Source organism: Notolepis coatsorum (assembly GCF_963971535.1).
Source record: "Notolepis coatsorum genome assembly, chromosome: 4".
Classification (NCBI taxonomy): Eukaryota; Metazoa; Chordata; class Actinopteri; order Aulopiformes; family Paralepididae; genus Notolepis; species Notolepis coatsorum.
In genome coordinates, this window is record NC_140168.1 from 14076226 (window position 1) to 14101070 (window position 24845).

Here is a 24845-nt window from a genome sequence, read left to right on the forward strand (position 1 = left end):
CGACTTTAAACTAACAGTAATCCAGAACTATTTTATTGCACTGTAAAAAATACTTTTATATGTCTGCACTTTGTGATCATTTCATGTCTATTCTATTCTACTACTTATTGCACTATTTTTCTCTGTCTATTCTATCTTACTCTTTTTATTATTGTCTATTTTTAAAACTGAATCAAACCATAAATAAGGTGCCCTGTGGGGATGTTAGATCCTAATGTGAAAAACTGTGATTTTATATGTCTGCAGTGCATATGTGCTCATTTTCCTGTCTTTTTTTTGTTGTGAAGCACTTTGAGCTGCAGTTTCTGTAAGAAAGGTGCTATACAAATAAAGTTGTATTATTATTTTTATTATTACAGACACATGTAGTAAATAAGGCTGTCAAAGTGAACGCGGTATTAACGCGTTATCGCACAATTCTTTTAACGCCACTTTTTTTTATCGCAAGATTAACGTTTAAAGGGAATTAATTATAAAAAAAAAAATTATATATTTAGACTAGACTTCACTCAGGTGTATTATTGATACTCTCACTGATACTATGTTTGTTTCTGACAAAAAAAAGTTGTGACTTTTTTCAAAATGTTTAATTTGCAATGCATGAGGGTCATCCTTTGGTGTTAAATGGCTGCATAAAGCAAGTGTTTGTTGACTCATGTTGATAAGAGTATTAAAACTTGAAAAATAACCTCTTAACAAGCAGGCAGAAAAGTGAATTTTTTTTTACTTGAACTTGAGGACTGCATACTTTTTTTGCAAACCAAAACAACACTTTATACTTATAGCACATGCATGAGCCTAGTCTCTTTTGAAAGATGACATTCTGAAGGTTCTGATTCCAGAAAAAATTCACTTTTAGTTCTAACGTAATAGTTACAAAGGTCTGAACCTGAGTTGTAGAAAAACTTGTAACTCTAGTTTTTCTGTAGTAGTTAGTAGTCCAGAGGTAGTATTTCCCCAGAATGTGGTATGGCTTACAAATCCAGCCATAGCCTGAAGCCTTATGTAGTACATGTCCAAATTTCATAAAGATCCATTCAGAAATGAGTGATTAGGAGTGATTTTGGTAAACTGTGTACAAAGAAAAACTCAGTTTTCTCATAGACTTCAATTAATTTGGCTTCCTGTTAAAGAATTTAGTTGTTCACCTAGATCCCTGATTCACACATCCCCACATGGGGTATCATTGGAAGCCACACTCATTGGCTACAACGATCCACAATCATTTTCGATATCGGATCTAGATTGACGGAACTACTGCAGCCTGAGTCGGGAGTGGTATTTTGCGCAATACCGTGTACTTTGCACAAGCCTCAAATACCGGCATGTAACTCGAGAACCGCTCAAGGGCTGAAAGGGCTATCCACAGGCAACAAATGGGGCTTTAATTCAATATATATATTGTATTACAAAATAAGCACACCCGAGCCACTAGGGGTCGCCAAAGTGCCGGTGGGAAAATCGTCCTAAAAACGACCCTGATATGGGCTGTCGCATGCAGGTAGATTTAGAAAAGAAAAAAATGCGATTAATTTGCGATGAATCGCGAGTTTTTAACTATGGACAATCATGCGATGAATCAGATTAAATATTTTAAATATTGATTGACAGCACTAGTAGTAAATAATAATAAATAATGTGGTTGTATTGCAGAGTGAGAACGTGCGCTGGGCCCACTCGGTGGAACAGTACCACGAGCAGGAGGACACTCTGTGTGGAGACCTGCTGCTGACGGCCGCCTTCATCTCCTACGCCGGCTCCTTCTCCAAGAAGTACCGGAGGGAGCTGCTGGACAACCTCTGGATGCCGTTCCTACGCAGCCAGAAGGTCACTATACTGGGGCCAGGGGTGTAAAGTGTCACAAACTGGTCAATTGTGACAAATAGGGAGTCCACACGATAGCAATTTAACAAAATAATTTATTTAAACCGAGCGGCTGGGTGGCGCAGCGGACATTGCGCTCGTCACCAATGCAAGAGACACCGGCTTGGGCCAGTCGTCATACTGACTCAATTGGCAGAGTCAGCGGGAGGGGAGTCGATGGGTGGTAATCTGGTCATTGTAAACAGCGACTCCTACAGGTCGGTCAGGGCTCCTGCACAGCAGAGACAGAAAAATGGCGGGGGGCAGTGTGAGCCTCCCACACGTTACACATTGCCAATGAGAGTCCGCGCAGGCAGGCGAAAAGAAGTGACAGGCTGCCTCCACATGTATCGGAGGGGACATGTGATGCAAGGCTTCTATCCTCCCTACAACCGGCCAGTGGGGGGGCATATGCGAGCAACGATCAGGACAGGGGAGGAAGAATTGGCACGAGAGGAAATTGGGATGGGAGAAAAAAATCACAGAAAAAGGAGGAGAAAAAGTAGGTAAAAATAAATAAATGAATTTATTTAAACCTATCTAAGACAATTATTTACATAAACAACGAATATGTATGTATCAGAATCAGTGATGAAATGCAGTGTGTGGATGAGTGAAAAGTGTGGTGTAAGTAAGGGATAATGTATATAGCTACGAGGTCATGTAATTGACCGACACAGAGTTTAGAACACGGAGGCGCCGCGCGGAGGTGTTCTAAACGCAGTGAAGGTCAATTATTTTGCGACAATGACCGAGTATAGCTATACATTATCCCGCTTATTACATGGCTAACTTACTAACAATATACCTAATTCATTTTACACCATCGACAAGACGAGATCAAATGCAGACGCAGTTGTTCTGTGGCTCCGCTGGCAGCCGGCAGGTGTGTGGACTTGATTGCACCTGATGTAGTGCAGCTGTGCATAATGGTAATGCTTAGCTTTCGTGACTGCGACCAAAGTGCTTGATTGTGATTGGTCAATAGCGCTATGTTACCCGTATCAGCGGTCATTATTGAGCGTTGCCCATGGCAGCGGTCAGTTATCGAGAAATAATTCACCGCTGTCAGGGGCAACCGAGCGCTATTGACCAATCACAATCAAGCATTTTGGTGAATGTTAAAACGCCATGTAATAAGTATTATGCCGCGTTCACGTTACGTGGGAAGAAGCGGAAGAACCAGCTTTCTACTGGGAAAAACCATTCACGTCAGCCTCCTAGTGGTAATTCCTACTAGGGCATATGGGATTTTTTTATAGACCCCGATATCTCCCACTTCGCGTCACGAATTGCGGAAGTATGGATGTGGGCGTTTCATCGAGTCAATGCGTGAAGGCTTCCTAGTTGTAGCAACGAGATGTCCTCTGGTTCTTACGCTTCTTCCCACGTAACGTGAACGCGGCATTAGTATTCCAGTATCAAAGACCAAGCGGGTGGTGGATAACCTGTTCCTGGGAGATGGGGAAAGCAGACAGAGGGAGTTTAGACAGGGAAACATAAATACATGTGCAGCTCTCTCACTGCCCAGGTGAGACTAATTGGACTAACGAGCCACCCACTCCACCATGCTCCCTGAGCCAGCAGACTCACCCATTAGCAGGTAGAGGGGGGGTCGTCACAAAAGTACTTGACTAATTGTACTTCGTTACAATACTTAAGTACTGTTTTTGGGGGATTTGTACTTTACTCGAGTATTACTAGTAGTACTTTTACTCAATTACATTTCAGAGGGGGAAAAAACATACTTTTTTACTCCTTACATTTAAAATGCAGACCTACAAAGTACAAATCTCGCAGGTCCAACCATTTTAATTAGTATATGTTCTCTGGCCAAACTAACATTAATGTTATTAATCCTGTTCAATCAAATCAAATGTGGCCAATGTAAACAGCAATGGCTACAGCCCAGGAACCGGTCACCCTTTTTACTGTGACATCCTACTTCGCTGACTTCTCAAAGTCTGTGAAAAAGGGTCTCAACTCGTATAATTAAAAACCAAATTTGTTTTTAATAAAATAAAAAGGTAGTAAAAAAAAACAGTAACGGAGGAAAGCGGTAGTAAGAGAGTTTTGTTGACATCATTTCTATTGCCGCAACACGGGACACAGCACTGCGCCATTTTACTGCCTTTGAATATCCAGTCTGGAAGCAACAGGACACGGAAGCGATGACGTAGCGCCTATAGCCATCCCTATTGTTTGCGGCAGCCAAAAGGATTCCTCGACAATACAAATTGGTAGCAAATTGGGTCCAAAAAAACCTTTCCAAAAGAAAAAAGATTGCAGAGATGGAAAAATAGCCTACAAGTGTGCCTATGACTTTTCTATATGGTCACTGACACATGAGGACGTGAGAGTTACAACACGTTTTGGTTCTCTGTCAGGCGAGAATAAAGACAGATAAAAGAAGCAGGAAGACTTCGTGGTCCACTTGCTCTCATGCTAGATAACCCACATGGGATACGGTAGAGGCTGTTTGCTGATGGATCACGGTTTATGTGGGTTTTATTTTAGTTTATTCCTGTGTGCTTTGGGATGTATTTTGGGTTTTCTCTGGTGAGCTGTCAATCACCAGACACCAGTTAATTGCCATCCAGCGTGGCAGGTGTGTGGGCTTGATTGCCACCTGATTGGTGTCAGGTGTGCAGCGCCTTTAAGTAGGTTTGGTTGACTGTGTTCGGATGCTTGTTGTCCATTTCATGCTTTTCCCTCAATAGTAGAGGAACGTGTCCCAAGCTCATGCTTCTAGGGTTTTCTGCGTTATTTTTTTCTCCCGTAGCTGCATTTCTGGCAAGACGCTCTCTGATTGGCCGACGCCTGTTTCTACACTGGTTAAGCTTAGGCACTCTTTCGAAGTTGGTTAAGGTTAGAGTTTGTCTTAGAGCGTGGCGATAGAACGCCAGGTAGTTTGCAGGCTGTTCGACGCGGAAATGGGCAAAGACACAGCTCGTCACGCGATTGGGCAAACATGTCAGTGGCCAATCAGAGAGCGTCAGTCAGTGGCCAATCAGAGAGCGTCTGCCAGAAATGCGGCTACGGAAAAAAATAAGGCGGGTTTTCTCTGTCTCTAGTGCTGTTGTGTTTCTTGTTGTTTTCAACTGCTAGGCAGTGGTGGTTATTTTGTGTTTTTCCCCCCAGCTATTTTATACTGGTGTTTTGTGTTTCCTACAGCTTTTATTTGTATTTATTTTATTCCTGTGTTTTCCCCTACCCTCTCTCGTCGCTCAGCGATTCCAGTGGGGTAACCTTAAGATTCTCCTTTTTTTGTGTGTCTGCGTGTCTGCGTTAATTCCACAACAAGAGATATGTAATGTTAATTACCTGAAATTATTCCATTTTTGGGGGGGGGAAACCCTGCATATATCGGTATCGGTTGATATCGGTATCGGAAATTAAGAGTTGGACAATATCGGTATATCGGTATCGGTAAAAAAGCCAATATCGAGCATCCCTAGTTGCTAGTTTTCAGTTGTAGTCCCTGGGCTAGATGTTTAAGCCAGAAAGACACAGAAAAATAGAAGGACATTAAAGCTAATATAAAAAGAAAACTATACTAACTAACAGATAAACAGGCTCTTGTTTTGCAAGACTGTGATGTTGTGAAGTATAATACTAAAACTACAGTTTTTACTTTGGTAGAGACACGTCACTAGCTCCCCTATATATAAAACTACCCCTATGATCTGAATACCGTATTCGGGGAAAGCGTGAATAATGCATTATAGAAAACAGATATTTCTTCGACCTCTTCTACCTTCTGCTCGTTATTATTTGGATTCTGTGGGGGATTGAATGAATGAATGAATGAATGAATGAATGAATGAATGAATGAAAACTTTATTTAACAGATTGCAGAATGGGTACAATACAGTACGGCTCAATACATACAATTGTTAAGGGGATGCAGACCTGAGAAAGACGTTTGTCTTGTTTCCATCAGGGTCCCCCATTTTCAATTCATATAGACATATATGACATACATGACATACAGATAGTCAGTACTGCTACATCTATACATTTATGACATACCAGATTTGCAAATACAGTACTGTTTGTGATACAGAAGGAGTCAAGAAAAGGGAGTATATACATTTGACGTAGAAACTGTACATTGGAGGAGGTTGGGTGGGGGGGGTTGGGTACATTGGGATATTGACAACCATACTGGGTAATTTACATTGGAGGTGGTTGGGGGGGGGGGGGGGCGGGGGGCACACTGTATAAACAAGTAACACTGTACATTGAGGGGGGGGGGGGGGAGACACTGTACAAACAAACACAATTGTACATTGAACTATTGACAAAACCATACTAGGTAAATGACTGTACATTGGAGGGGGTTGGGTTAGGATATTTACAGGGGCCAGTGTTGAATTGCAGTCTCCCGTAGGTGTCCCTTGAGAGAGGTTTTGAAAGTGGGTAGTGATCCACATTCCTTTACAGGGGGAAAGATAAAGGTCAGCTCCATGTGGAATTGTCATTGTTGTGAAGGGCCAGATTAAACCGAATATATATATTTATTTATATATATATATTTAATTGTATTTGTATATTCTCTAATATTCCCTGATATCCCTTGTATATTCCTTGTACAATATGCATTGAATATCCATTCTAGCCTACTGAACATCCCATAATAGTCTCCATTCTACTATTGGTCGAGACCTTGGTGCCAGGCTGCCATACCCCTCAGACCCAGTTCAAACGTACCGCTCGACATGTACGAACAAGTCCTAGTTCCGCGTAGGAATTTGGCTACCGCACCACTAATGGGACTATTTGTTCATAGTGCGTATATATACTGCGCTACTAAAGTAGGACTTTCTTTTCAGTCCAGTTTCTTACCCTCCAATAGAGTCACAGACGTAAAGCCTCCCCGCGATGCCACGTGTGGGAGTAAGGCCAAGTTCGCCTACCATCGGTATTGAGACATCGTGTATATTAATATTTGAATAGTCATATTTGGCACTATATCGTCGAGTTGGACGTAGTCTATTAAGCTAATAATAGTCTGTTAATATATAGTGCTTCGTGCGGTGAGAATACTACCGTAGTCAGTACCCCATCGTTGCGGGCAGAGAACTGGCTGCTTACCCAGGGTGGTTGACCCTATGTGAAGCTGCACCCGAGGAGCCCCAGAGCCGACGAGCGAGTGGACCTGTATACCGGATTATTCTACCGACGACAGCCCGCCTTCCCAGGCACGGATTATGCTTTGGATACTTTGATTATTCTATGGATAAAGACCCCCGACACTACCGTGTGTTGGAACCCCCCCCCCTGGAGAGGACACAAGGTGAGGAGACGATCTGCAAGACGAGGTCTCTCCACATCTCTCCCCCGTGGACCGGAGAGAGCCGGCCCACAAAGAGTCCACCTGCTTTCATCTGTGGTCCAAGGATCGCCGGCGCATTGAACGGCACTACAGTGTGTTCTCCTGGGATACCCTTGGCCGGACGAGGCAGCTGGATTCTACCCCCCCCCCCCTCCTACTCCTGTCGGCTTACAAGCGACCGGATTAACCCCCTCTAGTGTATCCAGCCTATAATCATTAAAGTATCATTGCTGTTATTCCTTAACTATTCCAGGTCGTATATTTACCACCTGCGCCTTCAGAGATTGGACATTATCTATTGATATACCGACGAATACTCCTTGCCATAAAAGTGCATACTATTTCAATTCATAAATGTAATTAAGTGATTAAGTGTTTAGTCTACACACCATCGCTGTGTAGGCAATAAAGACTTGTTTCTAATTCGTACATTTGTGTTGGATCCGTTTCATCTACGTGAGAGTGTTCATGATAATATATTTATGCCGTGTACTGGGTGGCCGAATATTAAGTACAAAGGTAGTGGTAGTAAGTATCATATCTAGTAATACAGTCAGGGAATTGTACCCCTCAGTTACAATTGGTCCTTCGAGCCGGAGGGTAATTAGTGTAATATTAATATAGTGTTATTAATATTGAAATGGCCTATGATGAACACTCCACGAAACGATCCTCCTAACCAACGCCCGCAGCGCGAACGACGGCTCCCTCAGTACTTAGAGGCTTACGCTGTCAGTCAACAACCTAGTCTTCTACTAACAGTAAACGCGGTAAAACTAGAAAGTAAAAGTATGTCTAACCCCAACGCCCAGACTACCCCGACCATAGAGGCCCCTACGGGCTCTAATGTAACTGACCAAGTTCACGGTGGGGACCAGTGGGAACCAGACATGACTTCACACCCCGCCAGTACTGAAGAAGTAGTCCCCGATGAGTCCCGGGAGGAATACAACGCTACCGAGAGAGAACTCGGCACGGAAGAAGACGGGGAGAGCACCGTGGAGATAGAACTCCAAGGCTCCGCAAGGAGTACCCCGAGGGAAGGCTCCCCTATACAACCGCCTTCTCCCAGCGAGGCAGAGAGGACCCTACAGCAGGCATTCCTCGTCAGCCTGAAAGCCTCTACTGAACGCGATAGACTCCAGGGTGAACGCGATCGATTGCAGATACAGCAACGGAGCGAAGAAGAACATATACGTCTAGAAATAAGACGCATTCAGATGGAAGAGAATGTGGCCCGAGACCGAGCAGACAGCCAGCGAGCAGCTGCTGGTGCTCTACGGGACGCAGAGCGCGACAGACAGCAAGCGCAACTAATAGAACAGCTGATCAGACGGACAACACCCTCTCCCTCCGCCAGAGGCTCCAGGAACTCGTCTAGACACACCTCCAGGGCGGCATCCCCTAGCCGAGTAAACAACCCTGAACTTGACCAACAGACGAGGTCTATACCCCCCACAGACCACCTCCCCCCACCGGTCCAAGCGAGACCTAGCAACCGGGAAGGAGCAGCATATCCTGTGGAGAGGCTAAACCAGAGACCACAAGCACTGGATGACCTAACTGAAGACGAAGAGGAAGAGGAGGAGAACCACGCCCGAAGACAGCACAGTACTCTACCGGACCAGGAGGTCCGGTACAGCCCAGGCTATACTCCCGCGGAGCTGCGCTACAGACCCCCGACTCTATACACGGGTGAGCACGACGCACGACCCGCACCGAGGAACAGCACCTGGACAAGCGGGCCATGGTACACTGCCGGTACCAGCCCATACCAAGAAGCGGGAGGAGACTCGCCTAGGAGGCCTCTCCCCCAACGCTCGCCGATGTATCCACAGTCAGCGTCATACATTGGCACGCCTATGGTACCCGACTTCACCCAAGAGAACCGGGCCCAGTATACAGAACTCCGCATGTGTCTGGAGACCATGTTGGTGGATGTATTGGATGAACGCCACAAATACGCCATCCTACTGCAGCACTTAAAGGTGCCCCGCGCACATAATATAGCGCTCGCCTACGCGACTTCCACCACCCCATACACAGCAGCGCTGGTAGCATTGGACCAGAGGTATGGGCGCATATGGGATTACGTGATCCAGGAGATCCGACACATCGACCGCTTACCCCCAGCAATAGACAATCGAGCACTGGACGACCTGTCCATCAGAGTGCAGTCCCTGGTAGGGATGTTGGGAGCGCAAAGAGAGAAGGGGAAGTATGAACTTTACGCCAACTCAAATGTGGAAAGGATTCTGGAGAAGCTGCCGCCCGCTCGTCAGGAGCGCTTTAGGCGGCAGAGGGACCACAGAGACCCGAATGGCCCCGAACCGAACCTCCTCGATCTAGCGGACTTCCTGGCGAGAGAAGTCAGCAGCCTACGGCTAGATACATTCGGACGGAGCACCCCTGGCTCCAGAGAAGGAACCAGACGACTAAATGATGGAAGAAGATCGGTGACTGTGATGCACCAATCGGAGTCAGCACCGAGCAGCAGGAGCCACAGTACCCCCTCCAGAACGGAGAAGTGGAAGATAGTGTGCCCCTACTGTGAGAAAGAACACTGGCTAGCGCAATGTGACTCCTTCCCCAAGCTGAACGCGGAGGAAGCAGGTCAATGGATAAAGTCCAACAAGCGCTGCTTTCGCTGTGCGCGCTCACACATGGCAGCCGAATGCCGCTTAAAGAAAAGGTGCACCAAGTGCGATGGAGCCCATCTGGACATACTTCACGACAGTAACAGACGGCGCCCTTCACCTGCACCATCCAGCCGCAAAGCGAGCGTCATGTACATCGATCCCGCCAGCAGCAGTGGAGCCCGAGTACTCCTAAAAATAGTGCGTGTGACACTAAGCTACCAGAATAAAGTCCTGGACACTTACGCCGTCCTCGATGACGGGTCAGAGAAGACCCTGCTGCTCGCCTCCGCTGCGGCCCAGCTAGGGCTGCGGGGAAGCGAAACCCAAATGACAATTCGGACAATAAGACGAGATTTGAAGACGATAAAGGGCGAGAATGTCTCATTCTCTATCGCAGCAAGCGGCCAGCCTGAGCGACGGTACCAGATTGCAGACGCTTTCACCAGCCAAGAAATAGGACTGTCGCGGTACACATACCCCGTCGCCAAGCTGATGGAGAAATATGCACATCTGCGCAAGTTACCGATCCCGCTCATAGACAATGCTATGCCGACCCTGTTGATAGGCTCCGACCATGCAGACCTCATTGTCCCGATAGACCGGGTTCATACCGGACCCCGAGGCTGTCCTGCAGCAGTCGAGACCCGTTTGGGATGGACTCTCCAAGGCCCGCTCGCCAAATCTCTCAACCGAAGTACAGCCACTAGATGTCTCCACTCCCGAGTCACAGAGGGAGAAACCGCACTCCTGCAACACGTAGAGCGGCTATGGAGCTTGGAACAAATGCCCTTTAAGAATGGAAAGAAAGACATTCGCTCTAAAGATGACATTTACGCCATTCACCTCCTCGAGACAGGGACCAAGAGAGTCCCGGTCAACGGCGTGTTGAGATACGCCACGCCACTCCTGCGGCGAGAAGGAATGCCTACTTTCCACGCCAAGACAGACACCATAGAACGGTACCTGCTGAACACAAAATCTGAATAAAGAGTTACTGCCCGGTCCCACACTCGGCCCCTCCCTACTCGGCGTTCTACTCCGCTTCTGCCAGGAAAAGGTGGCCATCAGCGGGGACATTAAAGGAATGTTCCTGCAGGTGAGATTAGTAGAGGCGGACAAGCCCCTGTTACGGTTCCTATGGAGAGAGAAGCCAGGAGATGAGCACCCAGCCATCTACCAATGGGAAGTCCTCCCCTTCGGAACGACGTGCAGCCCCTGCTGTGCGACATTTGCACTACAGAAACATGTAGCAGAGGACCCAGCAGCGGACGAAGAGGTCCGACACAGCGTAAAGAACAGCTTCTACGTAGACAACTGTCTACAAAGCCTTTCAACCCAGGAAGAAGCCGAGGCTCTCCTGATTAAACTCCGCGCCTCATTGATCAAAGGCGGCTTTGATCTCAGGCAGTGGGCCAGCAGCGATCCGCAAGTACTGCGCAGCCTCTCCTCCGAGGACAAGGCAGCCAGCAGCGAGACCTGGATGGCTACAATCCCGGGAGAAGCCCAGGAGATGACCCTGGGATTGGTGTGGCGATTCAAAACAGATTCGCTTCACTACAGACACAAGCCCCTGACTACGGAGCAGGGAAGGCCGGCGGCGGCGCCGACCACCAGACGGAGTGTGTACACAACACTCGCCCGACAATATGACCCGCTAGGATGTATTCTACCGTACACCACCAGGGCAAAAATGATTGTACGAGCATTGTGGGACAAGGACCAGGGCTGGGACGACCCCATTCCCGCACACCTTGCATCCACCTGGAGAGAGTGGGAGATGGAGCTCCACTCACTCCCAGGCGTTAATATGCGCCGAAGCTACTTCCCACCCACGGTGAGGCCAGAGACATGTAAAATGGACTTGCACGTCTTCAGTGACGCCTCAGAGGTCGCATACGGATCAGTAGCCTACTTGCGGGCCCAAGACCAAGGGGGAGAGATCTACACAGCATTTGTCCTCGCCCGCTCGAGAGTAGCCCCACGCAAGCAACAATCTATCCCACGTCTAGAGCTCTGCGCAGCCCTAGCCGGAGCGCACCTAGCCACGCTCATCCAACGTGAGCTCACCATACTGGTGTCTAGAACAATCCTGTGGTCAGATTCCACGACGGTACTCGCCTGGATCAAATCGGACTCATGCAAGTACAAAGTCTTCGTGGGAGTCAGAGTCACCGAGATTCAAGACTTAACCGAAGAGTTAACCGGAGAAACAGAGTGGCGCTACGTTGATACAAAACAGAACCCAGCTGACGTCATCACCCGGGGGATGCCCCTGGATGACCTCACCCGTCGCAATGTCTACAGTGACGGCCCCGCATTCCTAAGACTCCCGGAAGGACAGTGGCCCATGCCTATCCCGAGGGCAGCAAGTCCAGAGGAGGTGGAAATTAAGAAGTCTGTGTTCTGTGGATTGAGCACCGTAGCCTCCACTGACCCTAACATAAACGATTGCACGTCCATAGAGAGTGCACAACAAAGAACATTCCTGCGGTACCACCCGGAGTGCAAGTCCCCCGCTGATATGTCAGCAGCTAACTACGAGGAAGCAGAATTGCTTCTACTGCAGCGAGCCCAGAGAGACTCGTTCCCCGATGAATTGGCCTGTCTACAGGGAGGAAAGCCCGTCCCATCCGACAGCAGATTAATTCACCTGGCCCCCGAGAGCGACGCTCATACCCTCATCAGAGTGGGTGGTCGCCTACGCAGAGCCCCCAATCTACCGGATGACATTAAATACCCGATCGTATTGAACAGCCGACACAAGGTCACAGAGCTGATTATAAAGAAATACGATGAGGATGTACATCACGCAGGAGCAGAAAGAGTCTTCGCGGAAATCAGACGTCGTTACTGGATCCTACAAGGAAGAGAGGCGGTACGACGCTTCCAACGAACATGTCTAGACTGCCGCAAGTGGCGCGCGCAGCCCAGCATACCAAGGATGGCTGACCTTCCTCCATGTCGCCTCCGAATCGGTGACAAGCCATTCCACTCAACGGGTATGGACTGCTTTGGCCCGCTGCACATAAAGAAAGGAAGAGGAACCGAGAAGCGGTGGGGTATTGTATTCAAATGCATGACCACCAGAGCGATACACATCGAGCTTCTCCCGACCATGAGCACAGACTCATTCCTTATGGCCTTCCGTAGATTCATATCACGGAAAGGAAGACCGTCTACCCTATTGTCCGATCATGGGACAAACTTTAAAGGCGGCGAAAGAGAGCTGAGAGAGAGCTTCCAAGCTATGGGCCCAGAACTTAAGACCCACCTCGCTCCAGCACAGGTTGATTTCCAATTCAACCCCCCAAACGCACCCCACTTCGGTGGCACTTGGGAACGAGAAGTGCGCTCCATAAAGACAGCCCTGTACGCAGTACTTGGGGCCCAGACTGTGGCGGAAGAAGTCCTAATGACAGTCCTCACGGAGATTGAGGGAGTACTTAACTCGAAGCCCCTCGGATATGTCTCCAGTGATGTGGCGGATATCGACCCAGTTACCCCCAACACACTCCTGATGGGGCGGCTAGATCCCACATTACCCCAGACAATGTACCGGCCTGAAGAAGCGAACGGCCGACGAATGTGGAGGTACAGCCAAGTATTAGCCGACAAGTTTTGGAACAGTTTCCTACTGCACTACCTACCGTCTCTACAGACCCGCCAGAAGTGGGTAAAGGAGAGAGACAATTTGACAGAAGGAACAGTCGTCATGATTATTGATCAATCACTGCCCAGAGCTATGTGGCCGGCCGGCCGCGTAAGCAAAGTGATCACCGGTGCCGACGGCAAGGTCCGAGCAGCTGAAGTGCTCGTCCAGGGTCGCACTTACACCCGTCCCGTGGCAAGGCTCATAGAACTGCCTCGACTCCCAGACACAATCGATGATGACCATGACCCTACAACCCTATGACTTTGTGAAGTTGACTGACCCCTACAGCAAACCCTTATGTGTAAATAGACAACGCGATTAATCTGTCTCCGTTTAACTGATTAGGTCTGGGACCTATTCAGGGGGTGGCTGTTGTGAAGGGCCAGATTAAACCGAATATATATATTTATTTATATATATATATTTAATTGTATTTGTATATTCTCTAATATTCCCTGATATCCCTTGTATATTCCTTGTACAATATGCATTGAATATCCATTCTAGCCTACTGAACATCCCATAATAGTCTCCATTCTACTATTGGTCGAGACCTTGGTGCCAGGCTGCCATACCCCTCAGACCCAGTTCAAACGTACCGCTCGACATGTACGAACAAGTCCTAGTTCCGCGTAGGAATTTGGCTACCGCACCACTAATGGGACTATTTGTTCATAGTGCGTATATATACTGCGCTACTAAAGTAGGACTTTCTTTTCAGTCCAGTTTCTTACCCTCCAATAGAGTCACAGACGTAAAGCCTCCCCGCGATGCCACGTGTGGGAGTAAGGCCAAGTTCGCCTACCATCGGTATTGAGACATCGTGTATATTAATATTTGAATAGTCATATTTGGCACTATATCGTCGAGTTGGACGTAGTCTATTAAGCTAATAATAGTCTGTTAATATATAGTGCTTCGTGCGGTGAGAATACTACCGTAGTCAGTACCCCATCGTTTCGGGCAGAGAACTGGCTGCTTACCCAGGGTGGTTGACCCTATGTGAAGCTGCACCCGAGGAGCCCCAGAGCCGACGAGCGAGTGGACCTGTATACCGGATTATTCTACCGACGACAGCCCGCCTTCCCAGGCACGGATTATGCTTTGGATACTTTGATTATTCTATGGATAAAGACCCCCGACACCACCGTGTGTTGGAACCCCCCCCCCTGGAGAGGACACAAGGTGAGGAGACGCTCTGCAAGACGAGGTCTCTCCACATCTCTCCCCCGTGGACCGGAGAGAGCCGGCCCACAAAGAGTCCACCTGCTTTCATCTGTGGTCCAAGGATCGCCGGCGCATTGAACGGCACTACAGTGTGTTCTCCTGGGATACCCTTGGCCGGACGAGGCAGCTGGATTCTACCCCCCCCCCCTCCTACTCCTGTCGGCTTACAAGCGACCGGATTAACCCCCTCTAGTGTATCCAGCCTATAATCATTAAAGTATCATTGCTGTTATTCCTTAACTATTCCAGGTCGTATATTTACCACCTGCGCCTTCAGAGATTGGACATTATCTATTGATATACCGACGAATACTCCTTGCCATAAAAGTGCATACTATTTCAATTCATAAATGTAATTAAGTGATTAAGTGTTTAGTCTACACACCATCGCTGTGTAGGCAATAAAGACTTGTTTCTAATTCGTACATTTGTGTTGGATCCGTTTCATCTACGTGAGAGTGTTCATGATAATATATTTATGCCGTGTACTGGGTGGCCGAATATTAAGTACAAAGGTAGTGGTAGTAAGTATCATATCTAGTAATACAGTCAGGGAATTGTACCCCTCAGTTACAGTCATCATAACCTCTATCTAACGTTACGCAGACAGTGCCTGGTTTTCTGTTGAGATGATCACTGTTTCTCTCCATCGTTCAGGTCGCTGGTACTGTAGGCTAGTTGTGAGGGAGACAGTGGCTCGCTTCAGCCAGGAGGGGAACACTTGTTGTACAGATATTTGGCGCCATCTGCTGTTGGGAATTTATACTGAGACAACCTCTCTACCTCCACCCTCTCTCTCTCTCTCTCTCTCTCTCTCTCTCTCTCTCTCTCTCTCTCTCTCTCTCTCTCTCTCTCTCTCTCTCTCATGTGTGTGTTGGTGTGTCATATCTCGTCCTCCTCTTGTTGAACCCCTCTCCCCTCTTGTCTCTCTCACTCTGTCTCACACACATGCATGGTTGCCTCCGCCGTCGGTGTGTGAATGTGTGAGTGAATGTGTGAGTGAATGTGTGAGTGAATGTGTGAGTGAATGTGTGAGTGAATGTGTGAGTGAATGTGTGAGTGAATGGGTAAAATGTGAGGAACAAATTGTAAAGCGCTTTGGATAAAAGCTGCTATATAAAAAAGCAGCCATTTACCATTTAGTCTGGATGGGTTCAATGCAGAGGAAGAATTTCAGGTTTACTGTATGTAAATGTACTTGATGATAAAGATATTCTTCTTATCACTACTACTGTCAGCGACTTCGGGTTATTGAGAAGCGCTATATAAATTAAATGAATTATTATTATTATTATTATTATTATCCTCTCTACCTCTCTCTCTCTCTCTCTACCTCTCTCTCTCTCTATCTATCTCTCTCTCTCTCACACACACTCACACACACACACACACACACACACACACACACACACACACACACACACACACCCATACCGACTGGCCTCTCTCTCTTCTCTCCATCCTCCTCCTCTCTCCTCACTCCATCACCTCCCTATAACCCCCTGTGATGTGAGATTATAACATACCTCTCCATCCCTCCCTCCCTCCCTCCCTCCCTCCCTCCATCCCTCCCTCCACCAGTTTCTGATCCCGATGACGGAGGGCTTGGACCCGGTGTGTATGCTGACTGACGACGCCATGGTGGCCCAGTGGAACAACGAGGGCTTGCCGGGAGACAAGATGTCCACTCAGAACGCAACCATCCTCACCAACTGTGAGACACACTGTTGGCTGAGTTCACTCAATTATTCTCCTATTCGTGACACACATACGGTATCTGATGTTTTCACAATAAGATTTTAAGAGTTAATCATAATTGTTTACACACAGTTTATTTATGTGTTTATATTCAGATCTAATTATATTGCCTGTATGTCTTTCTACTATGACCATACCTGTACCCCCCATCCCCCCTCCCCCCTCCCCCATGCCGCTATGGGCGCCCACATTTCCCCAAGGGGATCAATAAAGCAATATCTATATAATATCTATAATATATTTATATAATAGATATCACTATGAAACTTTCCCAGTTTGTTATGTACATATAAACTAAGAAAGAATATATTGCACGTTTTCAGAATGTTATGTTTATATACGCAAATGAGGCACTTCCGCCATTAAATATGTGCACATTTATGGGTGCAATCAGGCAAAATTAAGTCAAATAAACAACTAAATGTGTGTTATTGACGTTTTATCGCCACTAGTTTCATAGAAGACATGTTTAGGAAGCAAAATATAACAAAATCTCTATCGTCGAGAGAAAAAAAGCAAAAAGGCGATTTTGGGGGTGCTGTCTTGCCTTAGAAGCAACATGAATGCAAAGGTGAATATGTATTAAAGGGGAACTATTTTACTATTTCTTTCACTATTTGGGCACTTTTACACAATTCCTGTGAGTCTATGGAACACCTCTGTAATATTTTTTATTTTTTTATTCATTGTTTTGTATTTCTAATCAAGTCCTCAAAAACAGCATTTTTCTACCTCAAGATCTTAAGCCGTTTTGAGCCTGGGCTCCAACCACTGTGTGCAGCTCATCATGTACCTGATGCCACACAGCCACATTATCATGCAGCGGTGTCTCTCTGACATCACAAATCATCACATTTTCAGATGACTCAGTTCAGTGAGGGTGAATATTGTGAGAGGAGAATTGGAAGAATGTGCCAATATGAGAATTAGAGACATAGATCATATTAATATAAGTTCACATAGCTAGGAAACAATGCTAAACACTCAAAAAGGCCATTTATAAGATAGTTCCCCTTTAAATTGAAGGTTAGTGCAAAGCTGCTATCTAAGGTGACATGGTAAAAGATGGTAGGATAATTAAGCAACACATTGTAAGCTCAAAGCGCTCTCTCCTCTCCTCTCCTTCAGGCATCCAGCATCAACGCGCTTTAAGCTCCAATGTGGCACCTTTGGCCCTATTATCGCGGGTCTCTTTGGAAGCCCTTATCCCCCCCCCCCCTGCTTTTAGGTCGATAAGAATGATGCACGTCGTGAGATCCTGAGCTCCGATATCTCTGTGTGTGTGTCTGTACCTCCAGGTGAGCGCTGGCCCCTGCTTATTGACCCCCAGCTGCAAGGCATCAAGTGGCTCAAGAGTCGCTATGGCAACAGCCTCAAAGTGATCAGCCTCGGGCAGACGGGGTAAGACGGCCGCTTCCGCTTGGTTTCACTCGACAGAGTGACGCTCGCACGGGAATAAAGTAGAAATGGAGTCGATGCGTTCTCTCCGACTGCTTGGCTGCATTTAATGGTAGTGAATGAGTTCTATCTGTGATGTTTAGTGTTAGTTGTTGCTAAAGTGTTTTATGCTAACCTGTATGTTCTCCAGCTATGTGGATGTGATTGAGCAGGTGGTGGTCACATGTTATTATAGTGCTCTATATTATAATATTATATTATTTATATATTATTATTATTATTATTATTATTATTATTATTATTATTATTATTATTATTATTATTATTATTATTATTATTATTATTGTTATTGTTATTATTATTATTATATTATAGTATTATTATACTATAGTAAAGCGGGCAAGAACAGCCTCAGCCCCTGGGCCCAACGGCGTTCCATATAGGCTCTATAAGAACACTCCGGGTGTCTTGAAGTACCTCTGGAAGCTAATGAAAGTGGCATGGGAAAAAGGAATTATACCAAAGGCATGGCGAAGGGCAGGAGGGATCCTGATTCCCAAAGAGAAGAACTCCTCAACCATCGACCAGTTCCGCCAGATCAGTCTTCTGAATGTGGAAGGAAAGATATTCTTCAGTGTTGTGGCCCAGAGGCTCTCAGTATTCTTGCAGAAGAACAACTTTGTCGACACCTCAGTGCAGAAGGCAGGGATAAGTGGTTTCTCAGGATGCCTGGAACACACAAGTGTCATCTGGCACCAGCTGCAGACGGCCAAGAAGGAGAAGAAAGACCTGCATGTGGTTTTCTTAGATCTTGCCAATGCCTTCGGATCAGTGCCTCATGAGATTTTGTGGACAGCGTTCAACTTCTTCCAAGTCCCAGAGGGCATCACAAGGCTGGTCAAAGCCTACTTCCAAGACCTCCAGTTTTGTGTTACAGCACAGGCCAGTACAACTGCCTGGCAGCACCTCGAGATAGGCATAATGGCGGGCTGCACCATCTCTCCACTGGCGTTTACCATGGCAATGGAGCTCATTATTCGAGCATCCCGATGGGTGGTTGGAGGGGAACGGTTGAAGAGCGGGCTGCGTCTTCCTCCAATCAGGGCGTACATGGATGACATGACGACAATAACAACAACAAAGGCATGCACCAAACGCCTGCTGGATAAACTCCAGGAAAACATCAAATGGGCACGAATGGAGATTAAACCAAGCAAATCCCGCAGTATCTCCATTGTCAAAGGCAAGCTCGCCAATGAGAGGTTCCACGTTAACAACGAGCCAATACCAACTGTTCTGGAAAAGCCTATCAAAAGCCTTGGCCGCTGGTATAGCGCAGAACTCAAAGACTCGAAGCAGGTGGAACAACTCAGGCAGGATACAATCATTGGCCTCAAGCAGATCAACAACACTGCTCTCCCTGGGAAGCTGAAGCTGTGGTGCTTTCAGTTTGGACTGCTGCCCCGTCTCATGTGGCCAATTGCCATCTATGAGGTCACTCTATCCCATGCCAATCGGCTGGAGAGACTGGTGAATGCACATGTGAGGAAGTGGCTTGGACTGCCGAGAGGCCTTAGCAGCATAGGCCTGTATGGCAACGGAGCCCTCTCCCTACCAATCTCAAGCCTGGTGGAGGAGTACAAATGTGCCAAATCAAGGCTGGAAATGACTCTCACAGAATCCCGGGATCCATTCGTCAGAGGTGCTGCTCCAACCCTAGCAACGGGGAGGAAATGGAAGCCATCTGCAGCAGTTGCAGTGGCAAAGACCGCCCTCAGACACCGGGATATAGTGGGGCATGTCCAACATGGCAGAGGGGGCCTTGGATTGGAAGCAACTACACCCACATGGCAAAAGGCTACTCCAACCGAACGGCGGCACATGGTGGTGGAGGAAGTGCGCCACCAGGAGGAAGCAGCCAGGTGTGCCAAGGCAGTCTCTCAAGCCCAGCAAGGCCGGTGGATGAAGTGGGAGGGCGTGGAGAAGAGGAAAATCACGTGGAACGAACTGTGGAGCATGGAGTCTAATAGGCTAAGCTTCATCATCAGAGCCACATATGATGTCCTGCCCTCACCAACCAACCTACATCTCTGGTATGGAGAGGACCCAGCCTGTCTCCAGTGTGCAGCCCCAGCAACCCTCAAACACATCTTAGTGGGTTGCAAGACCAGTCTAACTCAAGGAAGATACACCTGGCGCCATAACCAGGTACTGAAGTGCTTGGCTGCCGAACTTGAGAACAAGAGAGTAACCACCAACGCCATGCCTCTAAATGCCCAAACTACCTTCCCACGGAAAACAACCTTCATCCGGGAAGGGGAGAAACGGCGGACCAAGCCGTCACCTCCGAACTCAGGCCCACTGAACGCAGCCCGGGATTGGGAAATGCGGGTAGACCTCAGCCAGAGGCTTACCTTCCCATCTGAAATTGCAGCGACCAACCTGCGCCCAGACCTGGTCCTCTGGTCCAAATCTTGCCGGCGTGTCTTCATCGTTGAGCTGACGGTCCCATGGGAGGAAGCCATCGATGAGGCATTTGAACGGAAGAGGCTGCGATATGCCAACTTAGCAGCTGAAGCAGAGGGGCGGGGCTGGAACGTGAAGGTGTGGCCAGTGGAGGTGGGCTGCAGAGGCTTTGTAGCCAGTTCCACCACAAGGCTCCTGAAGGAAGTAGGGATCAGAGGACAGGCCCAACGAAAGGCAATCAAAGAACTTGCCACTGCAGCAGAACGGAGCAGTCACTGGTTGTGGCTGAAACGTAGAGACGCATCATGGGCTGCTAAATGAACACGTGGTGCCACTGTGCGACACACACCCAGGCCTGATCAGCCTGTGGTGGGCCAACCTCGGCAGAGGGTGTATTGTGATAAATGGCCGAAACACCCAATGAGGTCGGGGAACACAACTGAAGATGTGTCGTACTGGTGATCATCACGTGATCATTGCCAAATTCCACCCCACTCCAACCTCATTCAATTGTTGTGCTGAATATTTAGGGATCTTTAACAACTAGTCCTATTAAGAATCCTGATGTCTGGTGTCAAAACCAGTGACCGCTGCGAAAGGGCAGCTGACAACCTGGGAAAGACCTGGTGACGGCCTGAAGAGACAGCTGACAGGAGGGAACAGACCCCAACGGGGCTGGCACGGGTTAGCTCCCCGTGTTGGCAGGAGCCATTCACTACACAGTGATTTGGATCCACCCAACTATTGCTACGAAAAGTTTAAAACGAAAAACACCCCTTGAGTCTGCGAGAGCGGGGGCGGAAGATGACTCACCGGCGGACCACACGGTAACAGACCCTGGAACGGAAACGACAACGAATCAAATGATCAGCACAGTAGTTGACGGAGTAACCGCACTGGCAGGACACAAGCTACAAAGCTGCATCTGTGGCTGGAAAAAGATAACATCAGAGAGGGGTCTCAAGATCCACCAGGGCAGGAAAAAGTGCCTGAGAGAGCTTAGCGAGGGGCCTCGCATTGACCACTACTTCCTCAGAGGTAGGCCAAATCAGTCGAGTGAAGCCCAGCGGCAGGATATTCACCACAGTCCACAGGGTATCAGAACCCCAGACGAAGCTCAATCAGGCACAGATCCACCAACGGACATGAGTCCAGAGCCCATCCAGCCACAGACAGCAGTAGAGAGGAAGATGAACGGACGAAAGCCTCAAATCTTGTGGCCTAAATCCTGCCAGAAAAAGGAGTGGGAAACCACCGACACAGACCTTATCCATATTCTAGAAGGTCTGAAAGGGTGCGTGGAAAGAAAGCTAGACAAGATTGGAGAAATCATTTACAGCTATGGAGCAGAGAGATTTGGGGTGAAAAGTCAGAACCTTAGGACACAGAAGGAACCATCAGCTCATCTCAAGTCCAGGAGACAACAAGAGATTGAAAGACTTGTGAAAGAAAGAAGGTGCCTGAGAAAGCAGTGGAAGAAGGCCACAGAAGTGGAAAGGAAAGGACTTGAGGCTCTACAGGGGGACATCAAGCAGCGTCTTGCAACACTGCGTCGAGCAGAATGCTTGAGAAAGCAACACAAGAAGAAAGAGCGAATGAGGACCACCTTCTACAGAGATCCCTACAAGTTTGTCAAAGATCTCTTTGTCAAGGAGAAAACTGGGACCCTCAAAGTACCCATAAGGGAACTAGAGGATCACCTGAGGAAGACCTACTCTGACAATCAGAGGCATGTGCCAGCCAGCATTCCGGATGACATGCCACCAATACAACCACCTGAGCACCAGCTGGAAACAAGGCCCCCCAAATGGAGCGAAGTTGAGAGCACAGTAAAGCGGGCAAGAACAGCCTCAGCCCCTGGGCCCAACGGCGTTCCATATAGGCTCTATAAGAACACTCCGGGTGTCTTGAAGTACCTCTGGAAGCTAATGAAAGTGGCATGGGAAAAAGGAATTATACCAAAGGCATGGCGAAGGGCAGGAGGGATCCTGATTCCCAAAGAGAAGAACTCCTCAACCATCGACCAGTTCCGCCAGATCAGTCTTCTGAATGTGGAAGGAAAGATATTCTTCAGTGTTGTGGCCCAGAGGCTCTCAGTATTCTTGCAGAAGAACAACTTTGTCGACACCTCAGTGCAGAAGGCAGGGATAAGTGGTTTCTCAGGATGCCTGGAACACACAAGTGTCATCTGGCACCAGCTGCAGACGGCCAAGAAGGAGAAGAAAGACCTGCATGTGGTTTTCTTAGATCTTGCCAATGCCTTCGGATCAGTGCCTCATGAGATTTTGTGGACAGCGTTCAACTTCTTCCAAGTCCCAGAGGGCATCACAAGGCTGGTCAAAGCCTACTTCCAAGACCTCCAGTTTTGTGTTACAGCACAGGCCAGTACAACTGCCTGGCAGCACCTCGAGATAGGCATAATGGCGGGCTGCACCATCTCTCCACTGGCGTTTACCATGGCAATGGAGCTCATTATTCGAGCATCCCGATGGGTGGTTGGAGGGGAACGGTTGAAGAGCGGGCTGCGTCTTCCTCCAATCAGGGCGTACATGGATGACATGACGACAATAACAACAACAAAGGCATGCACCAAACGCCTGCTGGATAAACTCCAGGAAAACATCAAATGGGCACGAATGGAGATTAAACCAAGCAAATCCCGCAGTATCTCCATTGTCAAAGGCAAGCTCGCCAATGAGAGGTTCCACGTTAACAACGAGCCAATACCAACTGTTCTGGAAAAGCCTATCAAAAGCCTTGGCCGCTGGTATAGCGCAGAACTCAAAGACTCGAAGCAGGTGGAACAACTCAGGCAGGATACAATCATTGGCCTCAAGCAGATCAACAACACTGCTCTCCCTGGGAAGCTGAAGCTGTGGTGCTTTCAGTTTGGACTGCTGCCCCGTCTCATGTGGCCAATTGCCATCTATGAGGTCACTCTATCCCATGCCAATCGGCTGGAGAGACTGGTGAATGCACATGTGAGGAAGTGGCTTGGACTGCCGAGAGGCCTTAGCAGCATAGGCCTGTATGGCAACGGAGCCCTCTCCCTACCAATCTCAAGCCTGGTGGAGGAGTACAAATGTGCCAAATCAAGGCTGGAAATGACTCTCACAGAATCCCGGGATCCATTCGTCAGAGGTGCTGCTCCAACCCTAGCAACGGGGAGGAAATGGAAGCCATCTGCAGCAGTTGCAGTGGCAAAGACCGCCCTCAGACACCGGGATATAGTGGGGCATGTCCAACATGGCAGAGGGGGCCTTGGATTGGAAGCAACTACACCCACATGGCAAAAGGCTACTCCAACCGAACGGCGGCACATGGTGGTGGAGGAAGTGCGCCACCAGGAGGAAGCAGCCAGGTGTGCCAAGGCAGTCTCTCAAGCCCAGCAAGGCCGGTGGATGAAGTGGGAGGGCGTGGAGAAGAGGAAAATCACGTGGAACGAACTGTGGAGCATGGAGTCTAATAGGCTAAGCTTCATCATCAGAGCCACATATGATGTCCTGCCCTCACCAACCAACCTACATCTCTGGTATGGAGAGGACCCAGCCTGTCTCCAGTGTGCAGCCCCAGCAACCCTCAAACACATCTTAGTGGGTTGCAAGACCAGTCTAACTCAAGGAAGATACACCTGGCGCCATAACCAGGTACTGAAGTGCTTGGCTGCCGAACTTGAGAACAAGAGAGTAACCACCAACGCCATGCCTCTAAATGCCCAAACTACCTTCCCACGGAAAACAACCTTCATCCGGGAAGGGGAGAAACGGCGGACCAAGCCGTCACCTCCGAACTCAGGCCCACTGAACGCAGCCCGGGATTGGGAAATGCGGGTAGACCTCAGCCAGAGGCTTACCTTCCCATCTGAAATTGCAGCGACCAACCTGCGCCCAGACCTGGTCCTCTGGTCCAAATCTTGCCGGCGTGTCTTCATCGTTGAGCTGACGGTCCCATGGGAGGAAGCCATCGATGAGGCATTTGAACGGAAGAGGCTGCGATATGCCAACTTAGCAGCTGAAGCAGAGGGGCGGGGCTGGAACGTGAAGGTGTGGCCAGTGGAGGTGGGCTGCAGAGGCTTTGTAGCCAGTTCCACCACAAGGCTCCTGAAGGAAGTAGGGATCAGAGGACAGGCCCAACGAAAGGCAATCAAAGAACTTGCCACTGCAGCAGAACGGAGCAGTCACTGGTTGTGGCTGAAACGTAGAGACGCATCATGGGCTGCTAAATGAACACGTGGTGCCACTGTGCGACACACACCCAGGCCTGATCAGCCTGTGGTGGGCCAACCTCGGCAGAGGGTGTATTGTGATAAATGGCCGAAACACCCAATGAGGTCGGGGAACACAACTGAAGATGTGTCGTACTGGTGATCATCACGTGATCATTGCCAAATTCCACCCCACTCCAACCTCATTCAATTGTTGTGCTGAATATTTAGGGATCTTTAACAACTAGTCCTATTAAGAATCCATTATAGTATTATATTATTAATATTAATATTATATAA

The 24845-nt window shown here is 48.2% G+C and overlaps 1 protein-coding gene across 1 annotated transcript in view; it reads left to right on the forward strand.

Moving 5' to 3' along the window:
* The window catches only part of LOC311226411 (dynein axonemal heavy chain 11-like), a gene marked incomplete at both ends in the record, with an annotated part of 709106 nt that overhangs the window by 655208 nt on the left and 29053 nt on the right, over nucleotides 1-24845 (forward strand). Inside the window, 6 exon segments of the mRNA XM_084311837.1 lie at nucleotides 1654-1827; nucleotides 16301-16433; nucleotides 17776-17878; nucleotides 18066-18093; nucleotides 18350-19884; nucleotides 21132-23789. Coding sequence (XP_084167963.1) covers nucleotides 1654-1827; nucleotides 16301-16433; nucleotides 17776-17878; nucleotides 18066-18093; nucleotides 18350-19884; nucleotides 21132-23789 — 4631 coding nt within the window.